The sequence below is a fragment of the Rana temporaria genome, chromosome 3 (genome assembly GCF_905171775.1).
Source record: "Rana temporaria chromosome 3, aRanTem1.1, whole genome shotgun sequence".
Lineage (NCBI taxonomy): Eukaryota > Metazoa > Chordata > Amphibia > Anura > Ranidae > Rana > Rana temporaria.
Window position 1 is genome coordinate 197,861,694 of NC_053491.1, and position 24,966 is coordinate 197,886,659.

The 24,966-nt window shown below is 43.3% G+C and overlaps 1 protein-coding gene across 1 annotated transcript in view; it reads left to right on the forward strand.

Annotated features, from left to right (window-relative positions):
• Nucleotides 1-7,350: 7,350 nt before the first annotated feature.
• XPOT (exportin for tRNA) overlaps nucleotides 7,351-24,966 on the forward strand; it is a 62,353-nt gene continuing 44,737 nt past the window's right edge. Inside the window, exons 1-7 of the mRNA XM_040344095.1 lie at nucleotides 7,351-7,506; nucleotides 13,568-13,704; nucleotides 13,940-14,022; nucleotides 16,636-16,692; nucleotides 16,841-16,910; nucleotides 21,224-21,442; nucleotides 24,767-24,951. Of these exons, the coding sequence (XP_040200029.1) occupies nucleotides 13,645-13,704; nucleotides 13,940-14,022; nucleotides 16,636-16,692; nucleotides 16,841-16,910; nucleotides 21,224-21,442; nucleotides 24,767-24,951 (674 nt within the window). The 5' untranslated portion in view covers nucleotides 7,351-7,506; nucleotides 13,568-13,644. The remainder of the gene's footprint in view (nucleotides 7,507-13,567; nucleotides 13,705-13,939; nucleotides 14,023-16,635; nucleotides 16,693-16,840; nucleotides 16,911-21,223; nucleotides 21,443-24,766; nucleotides 24,952-24,966) is intronic.

The following is a 24,966-nucleotide window of genomic DNA, read 5'->3' on the forward strand; positions in this document are numbered from 1 at the left end:
ATTTCTTTTGACAGCTTCCTTTTAAATAGGTTTTTCTTTGTTTTTCACAAAGCCATCAAGAATTAAAGCTACCTATAGACCTCAAAGAGCAGTCCACCAAAACCTCTTTCTGTGAACGCTTTTTCTGTGTATGCTAAAATCATCTATGTATGTATGTATGTATGTATGCATGTTTATGGCTATGGATGGAAAAAAGAAATTGGGTAAAAATAGTAACCAGAAAGCATTGAGGCTAGAGGTAGCCCAGCGAATGAAGTTAACAATGGCAGCCTGCATGACTTTCTCAGTACAGGTCTAACCTACATGGTCAAATAAGTTCACAAAAAAGGTTATGCTAATTGATCTCTTTTTATTTCATAAGATACTTTCCCATGTCATGTCTAGTCTTTAAGTGGTCATTCCTTCAAGATCGCTAAATTGCAAAAAGAAAATCATGAATTTTACTGATCTTCAACATATGCAGTATTTTTGTGTGGATTCAAAGACACCTCTTGCCAATAAAAGTTTGATCATTAAGTAATTGAACTTCTTTTGTGAGCATTTTATCATGCGTTTCAAATTTACTCACATTTTGTAAGTGTCCTGAAGTAATTTTAAAACCCTGTTTTGATTATTTCTGGTATGATATTGACAAGTAAACAGGCCATAGATAATTTTATTTTATTTCCTTCCACCACAGGAGCCTTCCTGGCTGGCAGAACAACGTGATTACTTCTAGCAGCTATAGCTGCCTGCAGTAATCGCATGTGACATTTTTTGACAAGCTGGTTCGGACGACATTGGTACAATCAGCCTGCCCATAGATGGATGAATCTTGGGACAGTCCCTGCTGAACCGGACAAATTTTTAATCCATGTATGGCTGGCTTTACTCACTGTTTCACATTTAGGAACCCTTGTAGCTTAGATCTGTAGCCAAACACTTTTTTTATTTATTTTGGATAGACTAGGGCAGTGTTTCTCAACTCCAGTCCTCAAGGCGCCCCAACAGGTCATGTTTTCAGGATTTCCCTCAGATGAAACGGCTGTGGTAATTACCTAGGCAGTGAAACTGATCAAATCACCTGTGCAAAATAATGGAAAGCCTGAAAACATGACCTGTTGGGGCGCCTTGAGGACTGGAGTTGAGAAACACTGGACTAGGGAATATTTAAAACCTGTCTTTTTTTTTTTTTTTTTTTTTTTTTTTGTGTGTGTTCTATTCAAAAGATTATTTTTTTCCTTCTTGTTCTGTAAACAAGACAAGCAGTAAGAACAAAGTGAGGCAAGTCTCCTATTAGGTATTGTGGGAACAAGTGTCCCCATTAGATGGTTTCAGACTACAGTTCCAATTCTGGAGGGAAAATTGGTCACCAATGTCAGTGGGAGGGAAAATTGAAGTGGATGTAAATCCGATTTCATGAAATTTGAGCTGGGCACATATTTTAAAGGCAGTGTTCTCTTGTCTATCTTCAAAGCACTATGTACAGTGGCTTTCTCCTGCTCCGTTGTTCTTCTGTTATCAGCATGATAACTTCTGACAAGTTCTCAGTCAACTGAGATAAAAGCAGCCTAAGTTTTTTGTGCTGGGGAGGATGCTATAAATTAGTAGAGTGCTGAACTATTCAACAAATGGTTCTGAAAGTATCTACCTATGAGGAGAGGACCATTTGTCCATTTACATCAGTTTTTTTTTTTTTTTTTCATTCGTTCCATTTAAATGGGGAAAAAAAAGCAGTTAGACTTACCGGTAACGGTATTTTCAGGACAGCTACTTGAGAGATGATTGGCTCCGCCCTCTACAGGAAACAAATCGGATACAATTTTAAGGCACCTCCCTTTCCTCTGACCCTCAGTTGTTAGAAGATCAAGTAAACCTCCACCAAAAGTGCACTCGGCAGAGGAAAAGAAAATGCAGAAACTCGTATAAAAACACCACCACCAGGTAAACAAGGTCAACCAGTGAAAAAACAGAATAGGGTGGGAATATAGACACTGTCCTGGAAGGTTCCTGGAAATACCATTACCGGTAAGTCTAACAGGGGTATTCCCCCCCCCCCCCCTCTCACCTTCCAGGACAGCTACTTGAGAGGATAAGCAAGATACTATACCTTAGGCCTCGTACACACGGACGGACAGTCCGCTGAAAAAGTTTTCAGCGGACATGTCCGCCCGGAGATTTCTGTCTGATGGTTGTACACACCATCAGACAGAAATCCGCGCGTAAACAATACGCGGGGACGTGGCCGCGCCGTCGCCGCGACGATGATGCGGCGACGTGGGCAGCCCTGGAAGTTCAAAGCTTCCACGCATGCGTCAAATCAGTACGACGCATGAAAGGGATGGCGGCCGATCGGACGTGTCCGGTGAGTCTGTACAGACGACCGAACATGTCCGACGGACAGGTTTCCAGCGGACAGATTTCTTAGCATGCTAAGAAATTTTTGTCCGCTGGAAACTGTCCGATCCGCTGCACAATTGTCCGGTAGGGCCTACACACGACCGAACATGTCTGCTGAAACTGGTCCGTCGGACCAGTTTCAGCGGACAGATCCGGTCGTGTGTACGGGGCCTTAGGGAGGGACAACAGCCAGAAGCACTTTCCTACCAAAGTAGAGGCCCTGGCTGGAAAGCATCCAAACTCTATAATGTTTTACAAATGCATGAGAGGAGGACCAGACAGCAGCTTTCAAAATTTCTTCTCATGATGCCCCTGCTCTTTCTGCCCATGATGTGGCCATGGATTTCATTGAATGAGCCCTAATTCTAGAAGGAAGGGTGCGACCTGACGCTTTGTACGCTTCACAAGTAGCTCCCCTAATCCACCTAGCAATAGAGCTTTTAGACGCTTTGGAGCCACTGAATAACACTAACAGCTGGGAGGACCTCCTAAAACCACTGGATTTCTCTAGATAAAGCAGAAGACATCTCTTTACGGCTAAAAGACTAAATCTTTCCTCCTCCGCGTTCTTGGGGAGAGGTACAGAAACTAGGCAGGACTACCTCCTGGGACCTATGAAAGTTTGAAGATTCTTTGGGCAAATAGAAAGGATCAGGCCTAATCGCAACCCTGTCCTCTAGAATCCTCAGGAAGGGGTCTTTACAGGAAAGGGACTGCAGATCAGAAATCCTTCTCCCTGATGTAATAGCCAAAAGGAAGGAAATCTGCAAGGAAATACATTTCAGGGAAGCCTCATGCAAAGGCTCAAAAGGAGCCCTTGTCAGAGCATTTAATACTAATAACAAATCCCAGGGAGGAACGTGTCTGACGACCTTGGGAGCATGTCTAGATCTGGCTGAAAGGAACCTCCTGACTAAAGGATCTTCCGCTAGTCTCCTTTCTGCAAACAAGGATAGGGCAGTAACCTGAACCCTACTCCCCTCTGCAAAAAAAATCCAATATACAGGGAGTGGAGAAAGAATCTAAACCGGATCTATGTCTGTCAAAACCTGTGTTAACTAAGCAGCAGGGGCAGTAACTTGGCATTGGGACCCAGAAATGTGGTGCAATTTCTGTAGTAGTAGTGCCTAGTACAGTGATTTTCAGCTTCAATAAGGGTTTCTACAGGTATGGCACATATATACTTACATTTTTCCAAGCTGTAACTACAGTATATAAACATTGCTATACCTAAACTTCAGCTTTAAAATACTGTATTTATCAGCGTATAACGCACACCCCAATTTTAAGAGGGAATTTTCTGGAAAAACTATTTTTTTTTTAGTCCAAATAGTAAATGCTGCTTATCTTATTTTTAATTTTAACTGCAATGTACAGCAAGCAACTCAGAGAGCAGCTCCTATGTTCAAGGAGATACACAGTACCTTAGGGCTTCTAGCTGTCGGCACTGGATGGTGTAAGGGAGGGAACTGGAACTCTCAGAAGCAGGCAGCGCTAACCGGGACTGTAGCGCGGCTTGGGGCTTCTATACCCAAATGTTCAGCAGTCTGAGGAAACCCTTAAACGTGGGCAGCGCTGGCTGAGACTAGCGCATACCTCGGGGGGGACGAGCGCCGCCGGAAATCACCCAGCTGTCATCTCCACTCAGCTGTCGCGTCACACACACACAGTCCCGCCATTGGCATTGGACCATCTCCTGTGACAGACAGAACACTGGTCCAATGCTGGTGGCGGAGGCGGGACTGTGTGTGTGTGACGTGAGAGCCGAAAGGAGATGACGGCTCAGTGATTTCCGGCGGGCGCTCGTTCCCCTCCGAGGCATGCTATCGGCGTATAGCGCGCACCCGTGATTTTCCCCCTATTTTCAGGGGAAAAAAGTGCGCGGTATAAGCCGATAAATACGGTACTTGATTGATTAATCATAAAAATGTAATAAATGTATGCTTTTTGACAAAATCTAAGCTGTTACATTTCGGAGTCTCTTAAGAAAAAGTTTTTTGATACTTGGCCCTTATACCTGCTCAATACCCTGACATATAGCCAACTTATGTCGCTGTTTAGATACTCTAGATCAGTGGTCCCCAATCTTTCGGACCTCAAGGACCACTAAACTCACAATATTGAAGCCCGTGGACCAGTGATCAGCGCTGCCATTGGGAGTCCCCTCCTCCGTCACCTCTGGCTCTCTGCACTACTCCCAGCACATCCCTCTGTGTTCACAGGAGCTGGAACTACAGAGGAGACATTGGGTATCAATGCGTGCTGACAGTATTGACTGTCAGCACGCATTGAGAACAACACTGGGCAGTATAAATCCGCCACAATGTTCATTTGCAGCAGAACCCCTGGGACCATAATCATTTTCTCGTGGACCACCAGTGTTCCGCAGACTACTGGTTGGAAACCGCAGTTACAGCAACAGTTTTTTTTTCCTTTTAGGATAAAGGTTTTACATAAATAAATAAAAGCTGATCATTTTAAGCACCTATCAGTGTTAAATGGTTTGTCTCATCTCTGTAACAACAATAGAGCTTTTCTGTTGAAAAAACAACTTACTGGCCAGATCACCAGAAGGAAATAGAGGAAAGAAAGACTAAAAAGGAAAACGAATACAGCCATTGCATCTAGGAGTTTGTAAGCTGCAATGTAACAATATAATAAATGTTTGCTTTGGGGTTTAATACTCCTTTGTCTCTGTGTATGAGGGGGACATATGTCATTCTTTCTTGCTGATAAACCGAGTCCAACTGGCAATGTTTTAAAAAAATAATAATAATTATTGCGATTTAACAATAAATTTGACATTGGGGCACTGCCAATCGGTGCATACAAAAATACACAACATAGAAAACAATTACATATCCAGACAATGGTAGCAGCACACACAGGGCCTGCAAAGAAAGTTGACCCACCCCCCGTTGTCCACTGTGTTTATCAGGGTTCTCCAATGTGATTGTAGAGCCCAGGATTATTTTTCTGTAAAGCAGAGATCAATGTTTGTTTTCTCTCTATAAAGAGGACCTGTCATGCTTTATTTCTATCACAAGGGATGTTTACATTTCTTGTGATTGGAATAAAAGTGATAAAAAAAATTGAAGGGATAGTGTAAAAAATAAATAAAATAATAATAATAAAAAGATTAAATCGCCCCGTCCCCTTGTACTTGTGCGTAGAAGCGAATGCATACATATGTTGCACCAGTATGTAACTCTAAACTGGTAACCTGTAAAAAAAATGAAAGCGTTGCCTATGGAGATTTTTAAGTACTGTAGTTTAGCGCCATTCCACAAGTGTGTGCAATTTTAAAGCAGGACATGTTAGGCATCTATTTACTCTGTGTAACATCATATTTTAAAGCAGGGTGCCCAACCTTTTGAGGTGCAAGTGCCACTTTAGTGACTTGGTAAGCAATCACGGGCCACAATGAGCGTAGCAGGCAGATGACAGGTCCGTACTATCCACATTGCATATGCAGAGTAGACACGGACACAGCCCGCTCTACTCTATGGGCCCTCCAGTCCTAACAGCCCAGACAGAAGAGGACAGATCCCCTTCTGTTTTTTAAGTGGATCAGATTGAAGATAGGTAGGTGTAAATAGACACAAGTCAGTTTACATCTGCCGCTCTATAGAAGTGAATGGAGGGTCTGATTGGGACAGGTGGACCCAATTGGACTGATCGTGTGAAGGGGGCCTAAGGCTGCTTTCACACTGATGCACTGCTGTTTACCCGCACCTCAACTGACCTCAATTGTAACTTCTCTCTCAGGATTCCTGCAGGGCTGGTACTGCTGGCACTGGCACTAATGGTGGGTACTGTTGGCACTGCTGTTTACCTGCACCTCAAGTGACCTCAATCATCACTTCTTCCTTAGGATTCCTGCAGGTATCGCTCACTGCTGTTGTCCCTGGGGCAGGTATGGCTGGCAGCTGTTGCTGTCCCTGGGGCAGGTATGGCTGGCAGCTGCTGCTGGCTGTCCTCCAGGGCTGGTACTGCTGGTGGTGTCTGCTGGCTGGTACTGCTGGCACTGGCACTATTGGTGGGTACTGCTGGCACTGTTGGTGGGTACTGCTGGCGGTGGGTACTGCTGTCGGGTGCTGGTGGTGAGTACTGCTGGCACTGTTGGTGGGTACATTTTTTGTGGGGGGCGGATACCGTCACAGGTCCCAGAAGATTTCCCGACCATTCACAACGCGTAGCGCGGCTAGCACATGCACAGCGTGTGCCTAGCTGTGAAGCCACAGCTGGGTTCCCACAGTAGTGATGCTGGCTCTGGGGAGAGGATTATTAAAAGTCAGCAGCTACACTTTTGTAGATGCTGACTTTTATTTTATTTTTTTTCGGCGGAACTCCACTTTAAGGTGAATTTTTTCCAAAAACAATTGCGTTTGAAAAATCACTGCACAAATAGTGTGTGACATAAAACAATGTAACATCCACCATTTTATTCTCTAGAATCTCTGCTTAAAAAAAAAATGTATAAAAAGTTTGGGGGTTTTAAATCATTTTCTAGCAAAAAATTATGATTTCTACATTTATTATTATTATACACGATTTATATAGTGCCAACAGTTTACACCTTGCTTTACAATGTATAGAGGGGAGAACACAATTACGGTACAGTTCAATACAAAAGGTACAGGACATTTAGGAGAGAAATGCCAGAATTGGCCTGGGAAGTGGTTAAATGCATCTGTTATATGCTGTATTTCTAAAAAAAAAAAAAAAAATGCAACATTTTTTTTTTTTTTAACTACTTGATTCTTCGGTACCTGTCATTTTTTAAGTTGGTGACATGGGCTTTTTAAAACAAAGCAGCGCTGCTCTACAATCTCCAACCTGCGCACTACCTCAATCTCGTCACTAGATGGCGCTCAAATGCCCCATACGCCTCGTCATCTCATGTAATACTACAGCAATTCACGATCTGCGCGCCCGTCTTTGCGTCATGACGACACACCCCGGAGCGCGCCGCCAGGCGGAACGTGTTATTGGAGTATTCGGGACTTGCCTGGTCCGCTGCTGCTGCGTGCTGATCTACTGACGCTGCGACGTGCTATAGGCTTCACCTAGAATACAGCGGGTGGGAGGAGGAGCCGCCGCATGGAGCAGTGACCGGCGGGGAAGGTGAGGAAGCCGGTTGACACTCAGAGGGGGGTTGGCATCTTTCTGCCATGCTTGTAGATGAAGGCGGCCCTGTAAGTCGGCACATGGGCATGGCCTGCGGTCTGTGCTGGTGTCAGCCGAGTCATCCTGTGCGCATTGGGGAGAGGCTCCATGTGTCATGTATGTGGAGACTTCACACGTGTCCTCCGGGGGGGGAAGGGAAGCATTGTATCATGTGATCACCGGACAGCACTGTGTGTATCACTCAGGTGTCATTCCATAGATGGAATACAGGAGCCATAGAGGGACTAGTACAAGTTCCATGTTATTCTGGATATTATTGTGTAGTTGTGGCTATCAGTAACAGTAAAAGTGCTTTGTTCATAGTATGGTTACATTTTCATGCAATGTTTATCTTGCTTAAAGTGATTCTAAAGCCCCGCCCCCTTTAAAAAAACTATTTGGCTTCTCTGTGCCATGGTATGGCACGGAGTGGGCCTGATCCCTGTCTCCTTGGGTCCCCAGCTGGCACTGTCCCCCCTCCTTTTATCGTTTTGAGTCCCCCCCTCAGCGAGCCATATGCTTGGGGCATCTGTGTGGGCATGGCTGTGCGCGTCCATAGACGCACGCAGCTCAGCCCCACTCCCTTCTCACAGGACTTGACTGCTCTGAGTCTCCTGTGAGACCATGAAAAGAGCAATGGTGCTGCGAGCGGGACAGTGCTGAAAGTGGTATTAACCACTTCTGCAACAGATGGTTACCCCCCCCCCTTCATGACCAGGCCATTTTTGTGCAACATGGCACTGCATTACGGTAACTGACAGTTGTGCAACGCTGTACCCAAATACCTCTTGTGGTAACCCCAAAAAAGTATTCAGAAAGCGATTTTATTAGAAAAATGTAAGCAGAGTTCAGCGGAAAAAGGTGAAGCTTCATGTAACAAATGAGTTATTGGGTAGCCATTTCTTCTACTTTAAGGCCCCCTTCCCCACTGGGGTGGGGGCGGCGTCGGGGGTAAAGCGCTGCTGTTTTTAGCGGCGCTTTACCGCCAATTTCTCTGCGCTATTAGGCCGCTAGCGGGGCCGTTTTACACCCTGCTAGCAGCCGAGAAAGGGTTACAAACTGGCCGGCGGTATAGCCGCAGTGTCCCATTGATTTCAATGGGCAAGAGCGGTATACACACTGCTCCAAAGATGCTGCTAGCAGGACTTTTTTTTTACCATCCTGCTAGCTCACCGCTCCAGTGTGAAAGCCCTTAGGGCTTTCTCACTAAGGCTTTCACACTGGAGACACAGCAGCACCTGTTTCAGGTTGGTTTGCAGGTGCTTTTAGCGCCTGCCAAACGACCCAGTGTGAAAGGGATGTAACGAATCGTCGTTCCTGTAGTTCAGTGATTCTCAACCAGGGTTCCTCCAGAGGTGGTCCCTTCAGCATTGGGCAGTTTCTGCCTCTCAGATAAGTTCCCACTGACACCATTGATCTTTTTAGCTATCTGTAAGGAGGTAATTCTTCACCCAATGACCACAAGTGTAAGGCACATTCTTCCCACTGAGCATCACACCAATTTATCATGAGTTGTAGATTTCAAATATTTAGCAGGGGGTTCCCAGAGATCGGAGAACTATTTCAAGGATTCCTCTGTGTTGAGAAAAGCTGCTGTAGTTATTCAGCTTTGTTGTAGCTATCCAGCTTCAGGGGAGAAGTGAGGGTACCTGAGCAGTAACGTTGCCCATAGGCTTACCATGGGGCTTCTGTTGTCAGCTGTCCCTCTTCTCCCGTAAAGCTGCCACTGGCAGCCAATTATGTGACCGGAGCGCCTTTAGAATAGATAAGTAAGCATCTTCCTTCTACAGGGGAGTTAAGGGGAGTGGCAGCTGTTTTAAGTTTAGTTATAGATTGGACATTCACTTTCTTTTTTTTTTTTTTTCTTTTTTTTTTGTCTTTAAGCAGCCACAGCCTAGAAAAGCCTGTCTCCTGCCAGCATGTGATAGAATGGGACCCTTGCTCCCTGCATGGAAACAGTGATCTCTTGCCACACGTCACTGAAACCCTGCATTCTGAGCTCCCAAATCAGTGGGGAGCATGAGTGTTGCTGATTGGCAACCTATATGTTGGACTTCTGCAGTGAGACCACTGCTTTAGGGTCGAAACAACTAATCGATCTTGAAATTAATCGGCCAGTAACATAATGGGTTAAAAAAACAACGAATTATACCTTTATAGTACAAAAAGAGCAAATCTCTACTGTTATTATATGAATACTAAAAATCTTTGTACATTCGCTGAAGGAGAGAATGTTGTTTGAAATTTTCACTTGCCTTTAACATTCAGTTTTAAAATGAATGTAATTTTTGAACGAAAACCACCTACTGTCTGAAGATCCTTTGACCAAGAAGTTTTCTATTTCAAAATTTCCCTGTCACTGCGGTTGTAAACTAATGTCGATTTGAACCCACTTTTTTGAAGGAAGATGTTGTATGTAGTGCAGAAACATCTTATCGATTACTATTTTCATAATCGATCAGTAACATAATGAGGCTACAATAAAATTAAAATTTGCCCTTTATAGTACAAAAAGAGCAAATTTTTACTGTAAATATTACTTTCACTTGTCCCACTGTAAAAAATGAACACCTTACAGTAGCGATTATTTGCTCTTTTTGTACTAATTTTAGTTTTTTTTTTTTTTAACCCCTATTATGTTACTAAACATCTCAGGCCTGGGTCACACCTCTGTTTTTTTGGTGCTTTTTGCAGAAACACACTACAGTTCATTTACATGGTTTGCTATGGGACACGTTCACATCCATGATTTTTTCAGCGGCTGCGTATTTGGAAAGGGCAAGGACTTTGTTTTGATTAATAACCTTAAAAAAAAAAAAATCGGCCAACTAATCAATTATGAATATAATCATTAGTTGCAGCCCTACACTGCTTACTCAGAGCAAGGGTCCCTGTCTGCAAGGGCAGACTTTTTACTTTGGTTGTAGCTGCTTTATAAAGAAAACAAGCTGTAGGATATTAACCACTTGGCATCCAGCGTATTCTCAAGACGGCCACAAGGTGGCTCTCAATTGCCGGAAGGACGTCTATAGACGTCCTCGGCTCCTCCAGCCACTGGGGGGGGGGCGCGCATCACTGAGATGCCGATGCGCGTGTCTGGCGGCAGCGATGTCCGCCAGGCACCCGCGATCGGCGGTTACACAGGCAAGGGCGTGGATCTGTGTGTTTTAACACACAGATCCACGTCCTGTCAGGGAGAGGAGACCGATGTTGTGTCCCTTGTACATAGGGACACAGATCGGTCACCCCCCACAGTTGGAAACACTATGCAGGGTACATATTTAACCCCTTCCTCGCCCCCTAGTGTTAACCCCTTCCCTGCCAGTCACATTTATACAGTAATTAGTGCATATATATATATAGCACTGATCGCTAGAGCGGCACGATTCTGGCCAAAATGCGAATCACGATTTTTTTGCTTAGAATAATGATCACGATTCTCACGGCGTAAAATCTTTTACATTTATACAAAAAAACTTTTTTTTAATTCATTAAAGTAACTTTTTCCAAAAAAATTGCATTTAAAAAGACTGCTGCGCAAATACAGTGCAACATAAAATATTGCAACAACCGCCATTTTATTCTCTAGGGTCTCTACTAAAAAAATATATAATGTTTGGGGGTTCTAAGTAATTTTCTAGCAAAAAATAATGATTTTAACTTGAAAAGAGCTGTCAGAAAAAGGTTTGGTGTTTAAGTGGTTAAACGTCGGTAGCGGCTGAGGCGATCGGGTCCTTTCAGCTGCTGTGTGGGGATGCGAGTGAGGGCAAGATGGCCCCCACCTGTCCCCATAGCATTGCTGGGCGGAAGTAACGTCAGTCCCGCCCATGCGTCTTAAAGAGACTTTTTTTGTTGTCATTTTTTCAAATGACAACGTTTTCCTTTTTTTTTTGCGTTTAAGTCTAAATATGAGATCTGAGGTCTTTTTGACCCCAGATCTCATATTTAAGAGGACCTGTCATGCTTTTTTTCTATTACAAGGGATGTTTACATTCCTTGTAATAGGAATAAAAGTGTTTTTTTTTATTTTTATTTCAGTGTACAAAATTATAAAAGAAATAAATAAGAAAACCCCAAAAACTTTTTTTTTTTAAAGCGCCCCGTCGAGCTCGTGCGCAGAAGCAAACGCATACGCGCGTAGCGGCCGCATATGAAAACAGTGCTCAAACCAAACATGTGAGGTATCGCCGCGATCGTTAGAGCGAGAGCAATAATTCTAGCCCTAGACCTCCTCTGTAGCTCAAAAAATTAAACCTATAGAATTTTTTAAATGTCGCCTATGGAGATTTTTAAGGGTAAAAGTTTGACGCCATGCCACGAGTGGGCGCAATTTTTAAGCGTGGCATGTTGGGTTTCATTTTACTCGGCGTAACATTATCTTTCACAATATATAAAAAAATTGGCCCAAATTTATTGTCTTATTTTTTAATTAAAAAAAGTGAATTTTTTCCAAAAAAAAGTGCGCTTGTAAGACCACTGCGCAAATACAGTGTGACAAAAAGTATTGCGATGACCGCCATTTTATTCTCTAGGGTGTTAGAAAAAATATATAATGTTTGAGGGTTTTAAGTAATTTCCTAGCAAAATCTGAAAAACACCTTCTGTCCTTAAGTGGTTAAAGCGACGCAGTGCCGGAAGCTGAAATATTGCCTGGGCAGGAGGGGGGTATATGTGCCCAGTAAGCAAGTGGTTAAAGACCTTTTGTTTTGATGCACCTGGAAAAGCTTCAGTCCCCCCCCCCAAAAAAAAAAAAATTACAAGTACTGTAGCTGCTGACTTTAAATATAAGGACACTTGCCTGTCCATGGACCCAGCAATGTCAGCACCTGAGCCCGGGCATCTTGGGTAAGGCAAACCAAACCAGCAGTAAAGCCTACCAGCTTCACAACCTGTTTTCTGCTGTGCCTGTGTGAGTCAAACTCCATTTGCGAATGGACGGCGTGTCCCCCAGAAGCCTGCGGGGACGAAGGAGGAGGAGCCGCACATTGTCATAGATCACCGCGGCAATTTGGCGTAGGAGTGGGTACCTGTCAAAACCAAAAAAGTGCCCAATGTCGCAGTGGAGGAGGGTGCAAACAAGCGGAGCTTCCCTTTTTGGGTAAAACTCCACTTTAACCTCGCCGGCGGTAATCCCGACTATGGCTTGGGGTTAAATTTCAGCACCATTAGCAGTAACACCAAGCCACACTCGGGATTGAATTGCAGGATCCTGGTCCAGGTTACTTGCCTTGTCATCAGGATCCTGCGATGTCCCCCGCCCGATGCTCTGTGTGACAGGCTCCGTTCACTGTGAGCATCGCAACGCATGGGAGCGGTGCCTGCTGAAAAATTCAATAATTACAATAAACAGAACACATACATTACACTGTAGTCTTGCAGATTACATTATGTATCAAATCATTTCACCTCAGTTTTGTCCAGTGCCCAGAGACAATTATATATAAAGTGTCCCATTTACGTCAAACGTGGTTTTAGACCAGCTTGAAAACAGCGATAGTAAATTGCAACACTTGCAGAATTTTTTTTTTATATAGTCATTTATTTCGTATTTCAAACTTTATCATACCTGAGATGTCTACTAGACTCTTGTTTGGACAGATTTAAGTGTGTTATTACTAAGAATTGCAGGCCTTCAATATAAAATGCCAGATTTCTATGCAAAACAATGTACCGCTATTCAAAAATCTGACATAATCATACTTGATTTGGGTGTTCAACAGGTTAGTTGAGCTTTTTGTTTGTTTCATGATAATTGAGCAATCTGGTTCATTGAAATTTTCACTTCTTTTTAGTGCTTTTATTGTATAAATATAAAGTTAAAATCAGTTTTTTTGTGGCTGTACAAACTGTTAAAAGTTTGTCAGTTATGCTGGGATTGTGCATGTAAACTTAGTTTATGGGAAAAACACTGTGCAGGATGTTCCTAGTCTTGTGTTCTAGAGTTTTGCTGAGACTAGCACCACCATTGTTTTTGCAAATACCATGTTTCTCCTAACTTTGCTTTTTCATTCTTTGGCAGATGTTGATTGATTCTGCTGTGCCAGAAAGGGGCAAACCTATTGTGAGAAATAGGGAGCTTGAAGTATAGCAGCAGACATGGATGAACAAGCCCTGCTTGGACTAAACCCAAATGCTAACGCTGACTTCAGAGAGCGTGTATGTTTTCATTCTGATAATAATCAAAAATGTTTTTTTATATATTTTTTTTTTTTTTGCTAATTGATATATCCCTTTTTTTTATTTTGAAAAATACCCCCAACTTTTGGTACCTGTAATATGAGTTCCAAAAGAACAATACACTTTGTGCCTTTTTAAATTTATATGTCTTCTGTGCACCTCATTAAATTTATGGTCTCCTAAAAAAAAATATATATATTTTTTTTTATTTCAGGCATTGGCCTATTTTGAACAACTGAAAGTTTCACATGATGCATGGCAGATCTGTGCTGAAGCGTTGGCCAAACGCATATATAGGTGAGGGGCTTGTCTTTTTTATTGTACGCTCTCATTATGTTTTTCCATTAGATAAGTGTACTGGTAATAGACTGTCTTTCTGTTAGTGGATCTTTCTTTCTTTTTTTTTTTTTTTTTATATCAAGAATCATACTGAAGTGTGTGTTGTATAAAATCAATTTAATGGGTAAAAGCTTTTCAGACATTAGTGTATGGATCAAACATTTTCTAGTCAGGAGTAGCTTGTGAAAAGGCAAATTGGAATGGTTTTAGCACTAAAGGTTACTAGCTTAGGATCCTCATACTTATTGTTGCTTTAAGCGGAGCTCCACCCTAGAGTGCAACTTCCGCTCATCGTATTCCTCCCTCCCCCCCTCCGGTGCCACAATAGACGCACAGATAAAGTATTTTAAGTGCTTACTTTCAGTCTTTTTTTTTTTTTGTAAAGGTGTTGTTCCCTTCCACCCCCCTTGCAGTGTGCCTTTTGAGTATGATAGAAAATTAAAATTTTCGAGAAGTCGGTCCATTGGCACAGCACATGCTTCACTGCACATCATAGTAGGGATGCGCCAATACTAATATTGGTCCTGATGCCAAGCATTTGCACGAGTATAGGTACTCGCCCAAATGCTCCCGATACTTAAACCGATGCAGTGCCATTCCTGTCCGAACTGCATGCAATTTTCCCCCACTGTGTGTATTAAAACGCCATCTAATGGGCAGTTTAAAACATTTTTTTAGCTTGCACGCACAGACCGCTGGAGGTGCTCATGGCTGAAGGAGATGTAGAGGGTGGTCTGCCCCCAAGCTGACATCACTTCCGCCATATACTTAGATGGTCCTGGAATGTCTCCTCAAGCCCTGTGACGCACGCCACACACTCCTGGTCAAATTGCATGCGATTCTTTGCAGTGTAATGATGTGGATTTTTGCCAGCACACAACAGATTGCGTCCAAACAAATTTTTTATTGAAGCATCATCACATAGAAGGTAGTGCAAAGTTTTGGCATGTGATGACTAAGGGCCCTTTCACACAGGGGGGATCAGTAATGATCCGCCTCCGTGTGTCCGTAAGCTCAGCTGGGATCGCTCAGTAAAATCCCTGCTGAGCCGTCGGCTGACAGGGCGGTCCCCGCACACTGTGCAGGTCCCGCCCTGTCTTTTCTCCGCTCTCCCCTATGGGGGGATCGGATGAACACGGACCGTGTGTCCGTGTTCATCCGATTCGCAGACGGAAGAAAAAATAGGATTTTTTTCCGTCCGCAAAATCGGATCTTTGCGGAGGCGGGTGATTACGGGTGTCATCCGTTGACACCCGCAATCACATAGGGACCAATTTGTGTCCCGTTTTCATCCGCAAACGTGAAAGGGGCCTTAGGGGTCCTGCGTGGCTCACGAGACGTTGTACTGCGTTTTTTTTTTTTTTACGCAAATCGTACTGCAAAGTATCGGTACTTGACCAAAAGTATCGGAACTCATACTCTGTGATTAAAAAACCTGTATCGGTGCAACCCTACATCATAGCCTTCTCTGGGAGTGTCTAAATATTCTGTCCTGACCCAGAACCTCCACCGCTTATGTCCCCGCAAAACTTTATGTAGCTGCCTCAGGAGGAGGGAAGGGGAAATTTGAGTCACTTGGTTTGCATCATATGCATTAAGGTGAAAAAACTTCTGACAGTCATCGGGCCCCACAGCCCCTCCGTTTTACCTGAGCCCCGAAATTCCGACGCTGGAGACGCGCTGTCCCCCGCTGAGCGGGGGTCTCTGCTCTTGATTGGATAGTTTGATAGCAGCGCAGCCATTGGCACCCGCTGCTGTCAATCGAATACAATGACATGGGCATCAGGGGGTGGGGCCGAGTCATACATTCAGTGGCTATGTATGCAGAATGAATGACTCGGGAGCGCACCCGCAAATTAACCCCCCGGGAGAGCACTTCTCCTAGGGGGTTATCTAATGAGCCGCCGTGGGACCCCAGAAGTCGGTGTTCGGGGTCGGTGCAAGACGAGCTGCACAGTGGGGGTAAGTATGACATGTTAAAAAAAAAAAAAAGATAAGGTTCCCCTCTGACACATTTTACTAGATCAGTGAATGCTTCCTGAGCTTATTGGTTCAAGCTTCTGTTCACCATATTTGCAAGGCTACCACCACCTGGTTGTCTTTTGTTCACATATACTGTAAGTTTTATGAGATGGCTGTTCAAGCATCTGATGCAAGATTTGGGCATAAGGTCCTGCAGGCAACCACCTAGTATTAACTGTTTTTTTCTTTTTGGGCACGATTACCGCTATTTGCTGTGTTGCCTACTTTGTTGAACTCCCTTTTGAGACTTCCAAATAGTCTCCAATTTACTGAAGCATTGTGGAAGTGAGAATACTTGCCAACAGCTGTTTTGGTTTGCCAGTGTCTGTTCCAACTAAAGGTGGCAGTATAACTTGTTGGTCTGAGATACAACCGTCCTTTGAAGATCTGTGAAAGGATTTTAAAGGAAGCAAAAACAACCCTTTTTGCTGCTTGAACAGAATATGTAAATGTTTTTTCTCCATAGCTTGGGCACATGTTCACTCTTAAATTCTAAATAGGATTGCAGAAAATGTGTAAGACCTATGAAACTCTCCTTTTTTGTTTCAGTGACGATCATGTCAAGTTCTTCTGCTTTCAAGTTTTGGAACACCAAATAAAATTTAAGTGAGTTCTACATCTGCTTGTGTCAAGAATGGACGCTGATGTATTTTGTTGTGGGATCCCAGGAATGACTTGGCTGCTGTGTTATGTGGGCAGTGGTGTTTGTGAAGTTCTTTTTAAATTTATGGTACAATTTTGTATTTTGCCACAGGTATTCTGAACTGACTGCATTGCAGCAGCAACTGATAAGGGAAACTCTAATTGCATGGCTTCAATCTCAGGTAAATATTAAAATGTTTGATATCTGCAGAATGGAGGTCCTGATCCTTTTATCCCACAGCAAACACGAGACATACAAGTCTACGTGGTTTTACCAGGATGCCTTTACAATCCAATAACTTTTTTTATTGTTTGCATATCAAAGATAAAAATTAGTACACCAACGTGCATAGCATGACATATTAAAGGGGAGTTCCAGCCTTTTTTTACGTTTATTAAAAGTCAGCAGCTACAAAAAGTGTAGCTGCTGGCTTTTAATAAACAGACACTTACCTGCTCCAGCGACGCGCCGGCCAGGGCTCCGCTCCTCGCCCCCCCTCGCCGGCGTCTTCATTCCTAGTGTGGGCACCCGGCAGTGACAGCTTTCGGCTTCACGGCCGAGCACCCACTGCGCATGCGCGAGCGGCGCCATCCGATTGGACAGGCGCTCACCTACAGGGAGGGGCTGCAAGAAGACGATTAAGCTAATTGCCTTTCCAGCCCCTCGGCGGAAGGAGGATGTGGGACAGGAAGTCCCCTTCTCCTGAAGCCCCCACTCCCCCCCCCCCCCCCCCCCAAAAAATTACATGTGGCATGTAAGGGGGCGAGGAGTGGGTTAAGCGGAAGTTCCATTTTTAGGTGGAACTCTGCTTTAAATGCACAACCATCGTTTTTCTCTTTTTCCCCCTTTCTTTTCTTCGTTAACCTTGTGAGAAATGAAAAACCTCTCAGTTCCAAATTGTCTTCCCTCGTTTCCTCCCACCCCCCCCCCTCCCTTCCCGCACACCATAAACCAGTTTTTGAAGTTAGTGTACTTCATTAATTAATTCTTCCCTAAGAAGGGATGCCCGATAATGGGTTAAGATATGTACTAAATTTGAGGGCCGACTACCATCTTATATAGGGCATCCTGTTTCGTCTAGCAAAGGTTTCCACATCCTCATGAACTTCCTATAATTGCCCTGTCTGGTGAGTGTCACTCTCTCACTCCAGATCATTGAGTTAATAGTTTCAACCCAAGACTTGGCAGTGGGTGGCGTCTGGGCCTGCCACCTCCACGCAATTAACTTTCTTGCCTGGAAGAGGCATCTCGGCACCACCTCAAGGGAGCCGACTGGCACTCTTCCGCTATACTGCCTAGTAGGCATGTCTTAGACTCAGCTTCTGACTTAGTTTTAAAGGTTTTATTTATTGTGTCTACCACCTCCTCCCAGTATCTAAATAGCTTTGGGCATTTCCATAGCATGTGGATGAGATTGCCTGACGATCTGCACCTTGGACATTCGTCAGTGCGTCTCCACCCAAGATTAAACATCCTCCTGGGGGTGTAGTATACTCTATGCAAGAGGAACAGGTGTGATACTTTCTAAGATGGGGAGATCGAGACAAGTACCCCCCTCCTCAAGATCGCACTCCACTGTTCCGTGGTCATTTGACCTAAGTCTCTCTTCCATCCTGCCCTGCTCTTGATGGGGCCTGCCCTACTCATTGTTTTAGCTCCTATTCTGGAGTACAGCTCGGAGATCAGGCCTTTAGTTGTGTTTGAAGAAGTTATTTTGAGGAGGGTAGGGGCCAGGGACCATACAATTGGTTGTGACCCAAACTGGGATTGGATGGCGTGTCGAATCTGGAGGTATTTGTAAAATGTATTATATTAAATTCCTGCCACAAGTCTGAGAAGGATTTCATATTTCATGTTCTTCATCATACAGTTGAATTAAGCGGCTTATACCTTGTCTCTCCCATTCTTTAGATCTCTCGATTTTCTTTTAATTCCCTTAAGTTTTGATTGCACCAGAGAGGGGCAGAAATTGTTGTTCCACTGTAGCCCATCAGTACTTTTGTTGTTTGCCACACTTTACGGATGAGTTTTATAGTCGGACATCTGTGGATAAACGAATCGGCCTCAAGTGCTTCCACTATTGTCCTATGCGGTGCCCCTGTTAACATCAATCTACCGGAATTCCCCCCTCCCGCCGCAGTTCGCAAGATGTTGTAGCTGCAAAGCTAAAAAGTATGTTTTTGGGTGTGGGACTGCCATTCCCTCCTCTTTAGCTGGTAACTGTATGGTCTGGAGTCATATCCTGGCTTGTCCCTTCTTCCAAATTAGATCTCTGAAGAGGGATTCTTTTCTTTTAAACCATTTTTGGTCTATCCAGATTGGGAAGTTATGAAGGATATAGAGTAACTGGGGCAACCATAGCATCTTTATTAGGTTACATCACCCCGCTATGGATAATGGGAGTCTGCACCAGATGTCTCTTTTATGTTCCCATTTAGACAAAAGGGGGATTAAGTTGTTTTGGACAAAACTATTGGTGTCCCTCGTGATCCATATCGCAAGATATTTCATCATGACTACTACTTTTAACTGATCTGGACACCAAGAGGGTCAATTGGCAATAGTGCTGACTTTTCCCAATTAATGACCAACCCGGAGCATAGCCCAAACTCACCCACCGTTTTGATCACTTTTTTAACAAGATTTTGACGTCTCCCAGGATGCCTTTACATTCACAGCTGAAGGACAGGCACTACTGTTTGGGAGTGACCCAGAGTAATAATCGGTTCCACCTTCCTGAGCTCCTGTTTTCCTTCCTTTTTCTTCACTCCTCCAACCCCCCCCCCCCCCCCTCACTGACATCCCCTCCCACAATTATCTGCCTCCCCGCATACTACCTGAATCTGTTTTTGTGGTTTTTTTTTTTTTTTTTTTTTTTTTTTTTACTACCAGGTCAAACTCAACAGTTATCTCATTACCTTTGGGTTTGCGGGTGCTCTTGATGACTTTGAGGAACTGCAGTCTGCTCACATAATTTGTAATAAAAACATCTTTGCTATTCTGAAGCTTCCCTCCAACCACTTTTCATATTTTATATATACTGTGATTCTGTACTTGCCAAATGTGCTGCAGAAATCTCCCTCCACTGAGTCTGGCTGCATTCATTTTAACTCGGGGCAGCTGAAGCTGCCGCCTGTTCACTTTACAAAGACACAGCAGCACATCTCCAGCTCTCATTGGCCCTCTTATGACTCATTCCCACTCCCTTCCTGGCAAACTCAGGCCAGAGAGCTGTGCATGATGTCTTAAGCCTAGGCTCTTTTTAACCAGACAAACAGTAAGTGGGCTGTCTAAGGTGTTTACTGGCAGAAATTTTTTTTTTTTACTATCCAAAGTTAAAACAACAAGGACAGAAGATGTAATGCAGGGGTGCCCAACCAGTGGCCCGCGGAGCCCTCTGATGTGGCCTGCGACCTCCTGCTTTGGGATGGAATAAAATAGAATAAGAATACTGTTATTAAAGGTAAGATTATTCCTAAAATGACAGTGTATATATGGGCATATCTGTTCTGCAGTGGTTACCGGGCCGATTTCAAACTGATCCGCAGGTGCAGAGAAGTGCACCTGAGGGTTACCTGCACTGAGCCATAGACTTCTATTACCTGCGAGTTTGGTGTGCTGATAGTAGAGTGGGCTCTATAGAGCAGAGTTGACTGCCATCCACCCGCTCCACTTATTGTGGCCAGCGACAGGTTAACAAGTCGCTTAAGTGGCCCTCGCTCTTCAAAAGGTTGGGCACCCCTGAGGTAATGGATTGAAAGTTGAAAAAAAAATGACTGAAGTTCTACTTTAACTTTGCACCATCTCTTTGTAATGGGTTGTGATTGACAATTTTTGTCAGATTTGACGGTCACTTCATGCTTCACCCTTTGTATCCTGACCAATATTTTTGTGTCAAGCCAGTATCTAATTGAATGTTTGAAAAATTCTAAAAAATGGTTTATCGTGTGAGTAGTGTGAGAATAAATGTTCTATAGAAGCATTGGTTTGAGGTTTAGTTTTGAGTGTGCTACTTTTTTAGAACTTTAGTAAAATGTTCAACGCGAGGTATGTGGTTTAACGTTAAGAGTGCATTGCCGTAGACGGACTGGTCTGTTAAACTCTTGTGCTGGTAAAACAGACTTTTTTTTATATACTACACACTTGAAAGTGGCAGAGCAGTGGGTTAAAGTACCACCGATTGTAGGATTGTGTTATTTTCAAAGGGGTGAAGTTAAAGTGCAGCTGACCACTAATGATTGTGAATTTTTTTTGTAAAAAAAAATTACCTCTCAAAGATATTAAAGTATTTTGGCTGGTGTTTTATGCCTCAGTAATTGTTAATCAAAGTATCACAACACCGGGGGGGGGGGGGGCCTGATAATGAAGCGTTCTATACAGACTAGTACTCAATTGTTTAAATGATTATGAGCATAATACTGTTACACTTTAATTTTCGTTTTTAATATTATGTGTTTTTTTTTTTTTTTTTTTTTTTTTTTTTAAATCTTGCAGATGCTCAATGCCCAACCAGAAAAAACATTTATACGTAACAAAGCTGCACAAGTCTTTGCCCTGGTCTTTGTTACAGAGTACCTCTCAACCTGGCCTAAATTTATTTTTGATATTCTGTCTGTTGTGGGACTGAACCCCCGTGGTGTTGACCTGTACCTTAGAGTTCTTCTGGCTATTGATGCAGAGGTTGTGGACCGGGACATCATTCACACTCCTGAGGTGAGCAGCATGGTTTTATTATTTTGGTTTTTATTACTTTATACTGTGCCTGTTTGGGAGTATATTTACACGATCTAGATTGCAAAGGACATTAAAAACCAATTTCGGCATGGGGGGGGGGGGGGGGGGGACCCTTACAATGCAGTCCCCTGCACTGCTAGGGTTGTATCCTTGTTAAAGGTTGGGGCTGTATTACTGAATTGTTGGCTCCAGCGCTCTCCTCTTCTCCCTGATGCTCTGAGTTGCGGGTGGCCCCTTAACATCATCAAGTCTGATGCAAGACTATTAGACCCCTTTCACACTGAGGAATTTTTCAGGCGGTACAGCGCTAAAAATAGCACTGCGATACCGCCTGAAAAACTCCTGCCCAGCAACCTCAATGTGAAAGCAGGAGGGCTTTCACACTGAGGCGATGCGCTGGCAGGAGATAAAAAAAAAAAATCTCCTGCAAGCAGCATCTTTGGAGCGGTGAGAGGAGCGATATGTATACTGCTCCTTCCCATTTAAAACAATGGGAACCCGCGGCAATACTGCCTGCGATGCGCCTCTGCAGAGGCGCATTGCGGGGCGGTATTAACCCATTATCGGCCGCTAGCGGGGGTTAATCCCGTGGCAATTCCGATGGTATAGCGCCGCTATTTTTAGCGGCGCTATACCGCCACCGCAGCTACCGCCCCAGTGTGAAAGGGGCCTTAGTCCTGAATTCTGCATGGGGAGGTAAGTTCAGGCCAAAGTGCATTAGCAATAATGTTGTGGGGACTTTTGCACAAAAGGAGGGAGAGCCTGCTGGAGAGATAAATAAGGCATATAGTACACCTTTTTCTTAATGAAAATTTACTGTAGATGAGGTGGGGGCCACTGAAAGGTGTGTGTGTGGGGGGGGGGGGGGGGGGGTTTGTGCCTGCAGTTGAGATGTGAACATTTAAAAGTTTCAGTTGTTAATGCTAACCTCCAAGATTATACTAATCCATTTTATTTTTTTTCACTCTGACTATATTTCATTTAAAAATGTAGGGCTTTATCGCATAGATACACACAAACATGCACAATTTGACATCTACTACTGCATGCATTTTTGTTCATGGAATTTGTAAAAATAGAAAAGCACCTTCAAGGGTACATTTTTTATTTTTTTTGGTTTGTTTTTGGTCTAGATGTGCTCACAATACATGTTTCCTGAAAAACTGCTGCAGCCATGTACAGGCGCCTGCACATATCTGAAACGGCCTCCTAAAGTCTGCAAATACCGCAAAATTTTTATGCAATAAATCCCCCCACCGTCTAAGGGATACCACAGTGTTCCACTTAAGACCCAGACCAATATGTAGGTTAAGGACCTTGCCACTTTTTTTTGCGATTCGGCACTGCGTTGCTTTAACTGACAATTGCGTGGTCGTGCGACATGGCTCCCAAACAAAATTGGCGTTCTTTTTTTCCCACAAATGGAGCTTTATTTTGGTGGTATTTGATCACCTCTGTGGTTTTTATTTTTTGCGCTATAAACAAAAATAGAGCGACAATTTAAAAAAAAAAATTCAATATTTTACTTTTTGCTATAATAAATATCCCCAAAAAAAATATAACATTTTTTTTTTTTTCCCCCTCAGTTTAGGCCGATACGTATTCAACCTATTTATGTTCAAAAAAATCGCTATAAGTGTTTATCGATTGGTTTGCGCAAAATTTATAGCGTTTACAAAATGGGGGATAGTTTTATGCCAATTTTAATAATTTTTTTTTTTTTTTTTTTTTTACTAGTTGTGACTGCAACATTATGGCGGACACTATTGACACATTTTTGGGACCATTGTCATTTTCACAGTGAAAAGTGCTATAAAAATGCACTGATTACTGTGAAAATGACAGTGAAGGGGTTAACCACTATGGGGCGCTAAGGGGTTAAGTGTGCCCTAAGGGAGTGATTCTTGCTGTAGGGGGGCGTGGCTACATATGCAACATATAGTGCATATAAAAAATAGTCCAAACATGTGGTCTTGTAAAGCTACAACAAAAGCAGTAACGTGGTCCTCCTCCGCACCCTCGGTGCACACACCACACTCGCCAAAACGTGTTGATTTCCTGATTACAAGCCGTCAAACACTTTACATGATGGTTGGCATCATCTTCTCCTTGAGTAGAATGTGGTCTTCGAACTCCCAAGTCCTTCTTTTGGGTCCTCTTGCAAGTATGGCCTCTATGCCATTAAAGTGCCTCCATGCTTTTAAGAATCTCTGTGGCATTCATTATTGACTGAATAAAAAGATAGGAAAGTCCGCCGCTTCTAATGTATGTATTTTGTGACCAAAAAGCTAAAAATGTACATTGGATATAATGCTGGAAATATCAACTAAGAAAGCCTATATGCGTTCCACCAAGCGGAAGTAATGTTTACCGGAAGCATTGTCACTTCTGCCTCCCTCGGCCAGTGAGGCAGCCAAGCGTAGTGATGGCTCGGTAGAAATGTGAGGTTGTGAGACATGCTGGAAAGCTCCAACACTACTGGAAAATGTTGGAGCTTTGCGTGTCAAAACAGCTTAGAATTCAGCTGTTTTCTGTAGGCTTTTTTTTTTTTTTAGGTGTCTGTTTTGATGTTTAGAACAGTTCTTTGGATTTTGAAACGGTCTTTTTAACAAGTGGTGATGGCCGAAATATGTCCTTTGCAGCACATAAATGTGACCTCATACTGGATTGGATTTGTTTTTGAAGTGCATTGTAATGTAAAGCAGTAGCGCCAGGCCCCTATGTTCATGAGCCCATCCTATGTTCAGACCTGTATGTTTGGGTGAGGCATGTTTTTATGAGTTATCCTGCTTGTTGTAGACTCGTTTTAAAAAATGTCTAATCATTGTTAAAACGTGTTCTTGGATATAGTATTTTTGGAGCTCGATAATGGTAATCAAAAGATGAATCTAAGGTGTAATTTAATATGTTAAACTATAACTATTAACTTTATGGACCTCAAGCAATGGAATCAAAATAAATCACTTTTATACATTTTAAATTTGATACTTGCATAGGTGAATACCATGGTTTTCAATTTAGTTGAATCAAAACTGTAACCCACTAAAAAAAAATATTCTTGTATGTGTGGTCTTGGTGCTTCAGGGGGGGGGGGGGGGGAACCCTATGCCTGCTAGTTAGGCATTCCATGTGTCAGCAGATCACCTGTGACAACCAACTGAATTGGACAGTGAGTGAGGGCAGAAATCATCGGAGGAAAGCTAATAAAAATGGTTGAAAAAAATAAATAAGGGACAGGCAGCCAATAAACACAATATGATTGTTTAACTCTTCTCCAATTGACCACACCTGTTTACTTTCTAGGAATCACGCAGAAATACATTATTGAAGGACACCATGCGGGAGCAGTGTGTCCCAAACCTGGTGGAATCCTGGTACCAAATATTACAGACTTATCAGCACACAAACTCTGAAGTGACATGCCAGTGCCTTGAAGTGATTGGAGCCTATGTCTCATGGATAGATCTGACATTGATTGCAAATGACAGGTATACTTATATTGT